This window comes from Sus scrofa, chromosome 11 (assembly GCF_054392235.1).
Source record: "Sus scrofa isolate SSC_HxYL_T2T_F1_AM1 chromosome 11, Sscrofa_HxYL_maternal_Yorkshire_Landrace_v2.0, whole genome shotgun sequence".
Classification (NCBI taxonomy): domain Eukaryota; kingdom Metazoa; phylum Chordata; class Mammalia; order Artiodactyla; family Suidae; genus Sus; species Sus scrofa.
The window spans coordinates 24,934,817-24,945,896 of NC_139393.1; the positions used below are offsets into that span (position 1 = coordinate 24,934,817).

General features: G+C 42.8%; 1 protein-coding gene and 1 long non-coding RNA gene across 3 annotated transcripts in view; one reads left to right on the plus strand and one right to left on the minus strand.

The window, feature by feature from the left end:
• The window catches only part of LOC146398595 (uncharacterized), a 256,858-nt gene that overhangs the window by 243,202 nt on the left and 2,576 nt on the right, over positions 1-11,080 (plus strand). Inside the window, exons 6-7 of one of the 2 annotated variants that reach the window (XR_014819566.1) lie at positions 7,979-8,018; positions 8,122-8,660. This is a non-coding gene — a long non-coding RNA (uncharacterized LOC146398595). Of the gene's footprint in view, positions 1-342; positions 1,796-7,978; positions 8,019-8,121; positions 8,661-11,080 lie in introns of those variants that run through there. The other variant, XR_014819567.1, reaches the window with a different exon arrangement.
• TNFSF11 (TNF superfamily member 11) overlaps positions 1-11,080 on the minus strand; it is a 37,065-nt gene that overhangs the window by 1,713 nt on the left and 24,272 nt on the right. Inside the window, exons 3-4 of the mRNA XM_001925694.7 lie at positions 5,747-5,792; positions 5,563-5,661 (exon numbers count right to left, since the gene is read on the minus strand). Coding sequence (XP_001925729.5) covers positions 5,563-5,661; positions 5,747-5,792 — 145 coding nt within the window. The remainder of the gene's footprint in view (positions 1-5,562; positions 5,662-5,746; positions 5,793-11,080) is intronic.

The window sequence follows — 11,080 nt, forward strand, 5'->3', positions numbered from 1 at the left end:
AAGAATGGATGTGTGTGTATGTATAACTGAATCACTTTGTTGTACAGCAGAAATTATCGCCATGTTGTAAATCAATTATACTTCAATAAAATTGTAAAAAACTTAAAAGACTAAAAAACCCTAAAACAAGCAAACAAACAAAAAAACCCACCCTTTCAATGAGAAGGACATCCTCACAACTCTATGAGGTTGGAGAAAAACTTACTGTAACAGTCATTGTTCCAATGGGAGAATCACTGCTCAGAATTTATTTTCTAAAAGGGAGTACAAATACATTAAGACACACTTGTGTTCTCTGCTACGCATCTGAGAGGATACAAAAACAAAATCTCATTTTTCCAGCCCTCAAGGAACCTACAGTACATGAGGGATAAAGATGATATATGTCCAGATAGGAAGCAAGGTGTGGGTCCTGATAAGAAAGGTGCAAATATTGCAATGGGAATTCAAAGGAAAGAGATGGCTTCCTCCCAGAGGGATTAAGAATGACTTTGTTGGGCTACTGAGCCTGAACTTAGAGGAGGAATAGGATTCAGCCAGCAGAAGCATAAAAGTCATTCAAGGTTGAAGGAAGAGAATCAGCCGAAGGTGGTTGAAACAAGAAAGCAAGAAACAAGTACAGGAAGTATCCATGACCTCACCTTGTTTTTTACTTCATGGAGAGAGAGAGATGTAGATGGAACTGAAAATCTAGGTCACAGCAACTTAGACCAAAAAGTCAAACTCTTAAACTCTGTTCTCATCATCATTGATTTTCCCCTCCTCCAATAGCCCAAATGCCTCCCAAGTTCGCATGACTGAAAAGCTGCCCCCAGAGGAGTCCACAAGGTATATATTCTTGGCTCTGCACTCCCCAGCTTCACAACTTTATTCAATCCTTTGTGACTGAAGGATGCTAACACCTCTCCTGATTAACCAGAGTTCTCTTTTAGCTCCTTCTCACACCTGGAATGTGACAACCAGTCTTCATGCCACTGTTTTTGGTGCAGCAGAAGTTTCTAGAAAATCCTTTCATCAGTATGCTTTGAATATTTTGGGTCTTCAGTGTATTTAACTAGGCTTTTTTCCTGAAGCCAAGAAGTTCTTTGCTGCTTGTCACCAAGAGAAATCAACCCATAGAACTTAGACTTAAAGTGGATTCCACTGATCCATTGGGACTGACAACACGTTGATTGGCATGGGTCCTTGAGAGAGCCTTGTAGAATCAGAAGCCCACACTGGCTACCTTTCAAGACTGGTCTGAATCCTGGAGAGACTTGAGCACCTACATCTTTCTCTAACGAGCCACGAGAATGTTCTATAGTCTTTGGAGGGCCACTGGGCAGCTAGGATATGGTCTGGAGACCCCAATACCAGGCTATTCCAAGAAACAACCAGGTGGTAGGGGAAGAAAAAAATGCAGTGGGGTCCGAGCTACTGCGGGACAACCCACCATTAGACAGATCTGCAAAGGTGAAAAATACCGTGGTTCCAATCCCTCTGTCCAGGGATAGGACAGATTTTCTGACCTGCACATCTTATCCACAAGAGGGCGCTAAAGAGAGCCTGAGAAGCATCATAGGCACTGCTGCTTCCAGGTCCCAGCACAACACATACCCAGGATGTCCTACCTCAGGTCGTCATCCCAGATTAATGCATCCCAAATATAAATATCACTCAAGGATACCAAGTGAGTCAAAATGAGCCTATGAGCCTCTGTTTATCACATCCTCATAAACATTCATAATTTCTCCAGACTGGTAACCAGCCACCTAATCCATTGACAAAACTCAAGATGTTTCCTGTCTTCAGCCATCCCACGTTTACCTCCTCCTTACCTTACTCTTGCATTTAGTCCTTTCGCCAATCAATTACTGGTCTTACAGTTTATCTCCCATGATGGGTCTTAACAGATAGCGGAATGACTAAGGCGAAGTCTACCCTCTCAATTGGATGGATCTGCCAGCATTAGATCAAGGGCTCAAAGATACAGTCTGGGAAGGCAGGGAAGGAATACGAAAGAGAGAGGGGAAAAGATGGAAACCTTGACTGCATGTCATTCCCACTATTAGCTCAAGTCAGTGGAAGGGATGTCCTTATTTCCTAAGAATCATCTGTCTTTATCCATTTTCTGATCAGTTTTGTTATTCAGTAAACGTCTGAATGGTGCTTCTATGGGCATTCACTCTACCCATAATTAAGAATTATACCAAGCACCGTAGCCTCAAGGCACTTATCACTTGGTAGTGTAGAAAGTAAGGAAACAGGCACATAAAATGAAAATAGAACGTTCTCACTTCTGCATGCCATATAGCACATAGTTGAAGCTCAATTAAAGCAACTGCCAAGAGGAAGGTGCAAAAATTAATGGCGATCAGGAGAGCTCAGCCCAGTGAGAGAAAGGAGTCAGAGGACAGGGACGATGTGGGTCAAATATAATGGGCTGGGAAAAGGGAGAGTATTGTGAACAAAGGAGACTCTTCCAGCAGGGAATGGAACACACAGCATGCAGAGGAGAAGGGAGAAAAACCATCAGTGTGAATTAGAGGCTCATGAATAGACAGTAGTGGTAGAAAAGATGAGAACAGCGCCCTCAGCAGGTTGGAGGACCTCACATGGTGAGCCAGGGCTTCCATCACTAGATGACCTTCAGCCAGCCTCCCCAGCCTCCCCAGCCCCTAGGGTCCCTGCTATTAGATATTAGAGAAGAAACCTCTCCAAATATTTAGCTTAAGCACTGCCTATAAGAAAACCATGAATTCTGACCTTGCAAAATACTCCCCAATGCATTTTATTCAGGAACTTTTGAAATATAGTCAATGTAAGGCAGATTCTGGTTTCTTTCTTACGTGTAAACAAGTACAAGTAAGTATGAAACAGAGGCCCCAAACGAACATGCAAAATGAAACCCATCTTCCTTTGAAGTAACCATTACTGGCCCAAACTGAGAGATAAATGGACTCAAGGGGTCACTGGCCAAGCTAGAGAAGCAGATTCTATTTTCCTAAATAGAAGCATACACGAACTCCTTTCCGTCTGTCTAGAGCTCACTAACGATCAGAAAATAACCGGAGTTTTGCCTTGTTTTTGGCAATGATTTGATCCTAGGTGTCTGGAGAGAGAGCTTTATAACTAAAACATGCTTGCTATTGCCAAATAGACTTTGGCACACAGTCTAATGCAATATTTATCATAGGCCATTTAAAATGAACTGAAAAGATAAATGCAGCGTGCCTTCACAGCACACACAGCTGAGAGCTCGGTATTAATTTGGTTGCCTTTGCTAACATGCAAAATAGCTTTCCACTCAGAAAAATTAGTTCCACCATGAGGCACACGCATGTGCGCGTGTGTGCACACAAACACACACAGAAAATTTGTTTATGAAGCAAGGATCTGGGACAGGATAGTTTAGAAAAATCTTCTAGAAATCAAAGATTGGTTTCTCACTTTCTATGTCTGCAGTTGAGAAAAATTCCTTTGTGGCCCATACTGTGTACCACAGAGTACATATGGTATACTATGAACTATATGGTTTCAGAACTGTTTATTAAAACTTGGGGGTTTTTTTTGTCTTGTTTTGTTTTGTTTGGCTGCACCTGTGGCTTATGGAAGTTCCCAGGCCAGGGGCTGAATTGGAGAGGTAGCTGCTGGCTTATGCCACAGCCACATTAACTCAGGCTCTGAGCCGCGTCTGCGATCTATACCACAGCTCACAGCAACGCTAGATCCTTAACCCACCGAGTGAGGCCAGGGATCGAACCTGCTTCCTCATGATGCTGGTCAGATTCATTTCCACTGAGTCATGACAGGAACTCCAACTTGGATTTTTTTTTTTTTAAGTCAAAGAAAAACTTGCTTTGAATCAGTTTGGGAAGAAAATTAGAATATGTGTAACTATTTAATTGAACTCAGATAATAATAATAAATTACATTCACCGAGTGAATCTGTGTAAGCATCTTACTATATGACCTTGTTAAATCTTCATGGCTGTCCCATAAGGTAGATACTGATACCATTCCCAAGGTCACCCAGCCAATCAGCATTACAGCCAGGCCTCAAACCCAGGCATTCAGACTTAAGATGCTCTGCTATTAAAACCACATTAGGAGTTCCCATCGTGGCTCAGTGGTTAACAAACCCGACTAGTATCCATGAGGCTGCGGGTTCAATCCCTGGCTTTGCTCAGTGAGTTAAAGATCCGACGTTGCAGTGACCTGTGGTGTAGGTTGCAGATGCAGCTCAGATCCCCTGTTGCTGTGGCTGTGGTATAGGCCAGCAGCTACAGCTCAGGTTTGACCCCTAGCCTGGGAACCTCCATATGCAATGGGTACGGCCCTAAAAAGACAAAAAAAAAAATTATCTACTAATTATAGGAAAGAAGGAACATAAGGGTTTATTTCCTTCTGACAAAGCCAACTGTCTACAAGGTACTTATGTGATAACCTATAAGATAAAACGCACGGGCTTAGGAATCAACTAGAGTGGAATTCAACTTCTAATCCTGCTGCTGTGTTATAACCTCGATCAGATATTTACACTGGGTGAACCATGGTTTCTCTGTTTGCAAAATCTGAATGATAATCACTACCTTGCAAGGTTGTAGTAAGAATCAGAAATGATGAATACAGAGCAAAATGCCTTGATACATAGTGTGTGTTTGGTAAATGGTAAACAATAATAGCAATAATGTGAAGTCATCACTCTATCACTCTATCATAATCTTTGCAATTTTTTTTTTTTTTTTTTTTTTTTTTTTTGCTTTTTAGGGCTGCTCCTGCGGCTTATGAAAGTTCCCAGGCTAGGGGTCAAATCAAAGTTCACAGCCACAGCACCGCAGGATCCAGGCCATGTCTGCGACCTATACCACAGCTCATGGCAACACCAGATCCTTAACCCACTGAGTAAGGCCAGGGATCGAACCTGCAACCTCATGGTTACTAGTCAGGTTCGTTAACCACTGAGCCACGAGGGGAACTCCTCTTGATAATCTTTTTCATGTGCACCTACCTCAATGGGAAATCACCAAAGGGGATTATGTAGGGAATCTCTGGAGCCTTCGGTAGATGCGAGCAAAGAGCTCTGGGTTTGCTCATTTCCAAAAGATAATCAGGTCTTTAGTCCATTGAGCTAAATTCTAAATTTAAAGGACTCCTGCCTCTGAAAGATCACTCTGCTGAGCTCCTATCTGGACCTCTGTGAGAGGTGGTTGAGTATATGACTCCTTGGAGGAATCCACAGGTCAGTCATCGATGGGGATGTATAAATAAATAGATGGAATAAATAGAAATGAGTATAACAAGGGATTGTGCTTCCTAGTTATGCCACCTCAACCAGCAGTCGTTTCAGATAAACTCACCCTGCCGATCTGAAAATGAATCTAGTGACGGTGTCCATGCTGGCACACCTAAGAATCTCTGTTCCCATGATGATGTGGATGACCCACTCGATGATCCCTCTTCTGGTTTAGGAGCTAAGGGCTCTCAGAATTTGGGTAACAGGCCAAGAATAGGTTTGCGTATTCAGATGGGCTGATAAATGACTCTTGAAATATTTTTCAGCTGGATGCAAATAGAACTTACCGGATGGGATGTCTGTGGCGTTGATCGTGAGGTGGGCAAAGGGCTGAGTCTCAGGCTTATTCCTTCTGCTCAGATCTAACCATGAACCTTCCACCATGGCTGGAGAGGAGAGGAGGGAAGCCATATTAGCCCAAAGAACAGTGGCCATAGGGGTTTTTGAATAGCCATACAGATGCATGCTTACCTTTTTCTGCTCTGATGTGTTGTGATTTAACAATATGCTGCATTTCCTGAAATGAAAAAAAACAATCTTATTTATACACTCACCCTTTTGATAAAGCAGTTAAGAATTCAGGACTCTTGGGCAGACGATAAATTCATCCACTTCCCTTCAAAATATGCCAGAAGTACATACACAGGCAGTAGAATTTTTTGATGTGCTAAATAGCTATCAAGGGAAGTTCACCCCCAAAGGATTGTGTTGCTGTACCTAAAAAGTAGACTGCACACATACCATCTGACAAAATACTTTGGACAGTAAGAGAAAATAAAAGACAATGTACATTATAAAACACAGAATCACCAAACATAATTAAACATTTGTAGCAGGTACACAAATAGAGATGAAGTTAACTAGGAAAATAACAATTACCATAGAATATATGACCCTCCTAAATCTTTAGGGAGGCTCTTTTTATGTCTGTTTCATTAGTGAATTCCTGTTACAACACTGAAGCTCAGCCCATAAGAAAGAGAAAGATGCCTAGTCCCAGCGGTTAATTTTTTACTTAAAAAAGTCACGGTGTATTTAAAGTACTATATGGCAGTCTAAGAGCTTTTAGATTACCAATAATTAACTTAAAATATTGCCACAAATAGAAGTTTAGAAGCACACACCAGAAAAAGAAAGAATACAAGCACATAAAGGGCATAGGGAACTGTCTATCTCAATTTGGGCCCTGACAATGGAGCATCCAATGGATAATTGCAGGCCCACCTCAGTCAAGACCATTACTGCTACCATTAAATCGGAAAGTGAGGTGGGTGAAACTTCGGGCTTTGGCTTCAGGTAAATCCCTGCTCAGTCTTCTACATGTACTGAGGATGTTAACAGTACCCATAGCATAGGCGGCTGGGCGATTCCATGAAATCATGCCTGAAGGCACTTAGCAGAGGGTCTGATAACCCCTTCATCTAAATACTAGAAACACTCTGGAGCGAGTCCTAATTTCTCTGTTTCTTAGGGTGACCATCCATGCTAATTACCCCCCTCCACATCATGATGTTTGCATGAGGAACCAGAGAGCCCAAGTTCTTTGTCTAGAGACAGAGGCTTTGAGATAGATGATGGGTAGACAGGTAAGAGGCGATAGTACAGCCTCAACTGTTAACAGCTGGAAAGGTTCTAGTGATAAAATTATACTGATTCTTCTCCTGCCTTCAGACCCCCAAGAGAGATGAGAATCTATTCTATTTTTAAGGACCCTTGGAGGACACAGCACAGCTGTCTTCCGTTTGTCTTAAAGAATTCACAGTATGGCTGACTTTTAGAAGGAAGCTTAGACCCTCACCCAGGGCTACCTCCTACCTTGCCTTGACTCAGGGCACTGCCCTGCACAGCTCTGGGAGCACCTCTGCAGGAAATTTCTAGGCAAATAGTGGCTGGTTCCTTGGGGTTTGTACAATGCAGTGGCCCTTACCAGGCTTCATGCTTCTCCCCACTCCATTTAAGAGTCATTTCTCTCCCCTGCTGACTGTCAGTCTCCTATGTCTTTTCTCACAATCTTTAGTTTTGCTTTGTTTTGTTTTGTTTTGTTTTGTCTTCTTAGGGCCGCACCCGAGGCACATGGAGGTTCCCAGGCTAGGGGTCAAATCAGAGCCACAGCCACAGCAACACGGATCCGAGACGTGTCTGCAACCTACACCATGGCTCACGGCAACGCTAGATCCTTAATCCACTGAGCAAGGCCGGGGATCGAACCTGTGTCCTCATAGATGCTAGTCAGATTTGTCTCCGCTGAGCCACAATGCCGAATTCATCACAATCTTTGGATTCCCAGTGGTACCCTGATTTCTGAAATTTCCTGGTTTGGTCTTCCCCGCAGTCCCATCAGATTTATATATGCACAGTGTACATATTATACATTGTGTATATCTTTATACATTTATGTACAATGTACCTATTATATTGTTTATATCTTTATACATTTATGTATACACCCAGGGTATCTTTATACATTGTATATCTTTTACCTTTGTAAATATATATATATATAATATATAATGTATATATGATATATCTTTATTCATTGTATATATACATTTGTAATGGATATATATATATATATAACATACATATACATTGTAGTTTTATATGTTTATGATACAATATATATTTATACTTTGTAAATCTTTCTATCTTTATATACATATATATAATGTATCTTTATCTGATTACTATCAAAAGATTGAACAGGAATAGGAACTGGATGACAGAGTAATTCAGAAATTGAAAGGTACCCCTCATTTCCCCTGTAGCATTGATCTGCGTCATCAACAGGAGGAAGGAGGGGGTGGGGAGAAGAAGGAAGCAAAGCAAAGTACAATCTATGCCTACAGATGCCTGTTTGGTGCTTTTCTGTTGAGAGAAGCACGCTTATCATTGAGAAAAACAAGGAAAGAGCCTTTGTGCCTGGTCACTGGTTCTCAGACTTGAGCAAGCAGCGCGATCTCCTAGAGAGCTGGTTGAAACAAAAGAGTTTCTGATCCACTCCGTCCAGGGCAGGGCCTGAGAATTTGCATTTCCAACGCGGGAGCCAGTCCTGCTGGCCTAGGGCCTCAAAGTGAGACAAGCAACCCCTCTCGCCTCTCAAAATCTTTCAGAGATGGGCAAATCTGAGATTTTCCTGAAGCTTAAGACCAGGCCAGAGAAGCAACAAAGTCACCGATTAAGTGGGCAGGGAAAAAGCTCTCCCACCTGGGAATGAACTTCTGCCCATTTAATCAGCAGCTGCTGGGTCAGCGCTGTCACAGAATCTTTTCATGCCAAGAAAATTCAATAACCAGCACCATTCAGAAGCACTTTCAACATCTGCTTGGAAAAAAAAAGTCTGTCATGACCCAGGATGAATTAAAACTCAAGCTCAAGACCCCATAAGGTAATGTTGCTTTCATGTTATATATTGTTGGGCATCCCAGAATCACAATTCCTCTTGGAAACCCCATAGGGAAGTTTCCACATGAAAAGCAAAGTACATGATGTGTCTATAGACTCAGGCTACAGAAAAATGTATTCTTAATATCAGTTCTTCTGGCCCTACCCCACCCCTAATCTTTTGAACTCTAAGATCATTGCTATTTATGTGCTCAGATATCAACCATGAATTATTCTTCTAAGACTACAGTTTTAGGGTGCCCTGGCCCAACACCAGCCAGTCTAATTAATAATTAGTCTGATATTGACGTGGTAGTTTTTTATAAGAATCTCCCCAGGTGATTCTAACATGCAGCAGGCATTGAGAAACATTATAACTCATTATTATCCCTTGTTTCCATGAATGGTTCTTTGGTGACATCTCTATTTAGTCATGGATTTACTATATTCTCACAACTTATATTCCACGTAATGAAAATTAAACAATCCCTTCCATTTGCAGCCAACAACCTATTTCCCCTTAGATTATTCTCTTGGGTCCTATTAGAATCAGAGGCCAGGTAACTACTTGTTTCAGACTGGAAGATGGAGGCCAAGAGAGAACTGGATGCCCCTAATAACTCTGAACCTTGAGTCCGTGGTTCCCACCCCTTTTCTAGAGCTATAAGCCCACCCTGTCATAAGATGCAATCATCAGATGTACTCCTAGAAGGGGTATATTTGAAAGAAAAGTGTCCAATAGCTTGTGAGGGGGTTCAGGACCTGCTATCCCCAGTGCTTTGGAATATGGATGGAATAGGTTAGCCAAGGATTTTGAGAAATGACAGATGCCGGAAGGACTGCCTGGCTTCCTCCTTCTCACCGGAAGCAGGTTATAGGCCCTCCTGTGAGAGGCACCTTCCCCACCTTCCCCATCTTTATCTCTCGAGATGGAAGGACACCCAGAGGAATCTGAAGGAACAGGCCTGGCTGAGATTCCTGTTTACCACCTTTAACTCCAACCCTGTGCCGTCCTGTCTTGTCCCATCTTCCTTCCTTCCTCCTCCTCCTTCTTTTTTTTTTTTTTTTTTGTCTTTTTGCCATTTCTTGGGCTGCACTCCCGCGGCATATGGAGGTTCCCAGGCTGGGGGTCAAATCAGAGCTGTAGCTGCCAGCCTACGCCAGAGCCACAGCAACGCTGGATCCGAGCCCCGTCTGCGACCTACACCACAGCTCATGGCAATGCCAGATCGTTAACCTACTGAGCAAGGGCAGGGATCGAACCCTCAACTTCATGGTTCCTAGTCGGATTCGTTAACCACTGAGCCACGAAGGGACCTCCCCTCCTTCTTTTTTTATTTTATTTTTTTTTTTTTTTCTGCCTTTTACGGTGACACCAAGGCATAGGGAAGTCCCCAGGCTAGGGGTCAAATCAGAGCTGCAGCTGCTGGCCTACACCACAGCCACAGTAATGCTGGATCCACGCTACATCTTCACCCTGCATACTGTCTCATGGCAATGCCGGATCCTTAACCCACTGAGGGAGGCCAGGGATGGAACCTTAGTCCTCGTGGATACTAGTTGGGTTCGTTAGTGCTAAGCCACGACGGGAACTCCTCGTCCCGCCGTTTCTGTATCTTTCCGCACCTTTCCGCTCTCCATCAAACCGAATATAAAAACCACTCAGCTTAATTGTTGCTGTGGGTCTTCATTTCTTTATGTGTCACATAAAACTTACATTAAATAAATTGGTATGCTTTTTTCTTATTACATTGTCTTCTGTCAGTCTAATTTACAGGAGCCTGACTGGAGACCTCAGTGGGGAGAGGGAAGGTCTTTTTTCTTTTTTTTTTTTTTTCCCCTTTCTCTCTACACCTGTCAAGAAATCCCTAGATTATGGTTCCCTTCTTGTAACTCTGAAAGAAGGCCCTCCTTGATCTTGTCCAGGGATCTGACAGGAGCCTCAACATCAGGAAATATGGTCTCAGAATTCCTGGGGGCTTCAGGAAACAGCAGCCTCAGAACTGGCCAAGCCTTGTTCAGAACTTGGCTGATGAATCCCCCAAACTTTTAAGCCATGAGTGTCCCACTAGGCACATCGGTCTCACGTCTCCAAATGTAACTCCATCTGGGCCACTCCACAGAGCAGGGCCACTCTGTGTGGTCATTTTTCTCAAAGATCAGATACTATGCTATGTACATAGCAAGCACAACTCTCTCTTGAATGGCCCCCTCATATTTTTAATTTTCAGAATTATAGGAAACCCTTCTCAAGGAATACCCAAACTTCACCCTAGCTGACAATTCCATTAACTTCCTAAGCTTGGCACTGACATATTTTCATCCACGTGCGTCCTCTTCTTCCGTCGCATGAATTCAAGTGTTGTAAAATTTGCAGAGTTCTTTATTCCCAAATCTGATCATTCAGATGTTGCTTCTGGTTTC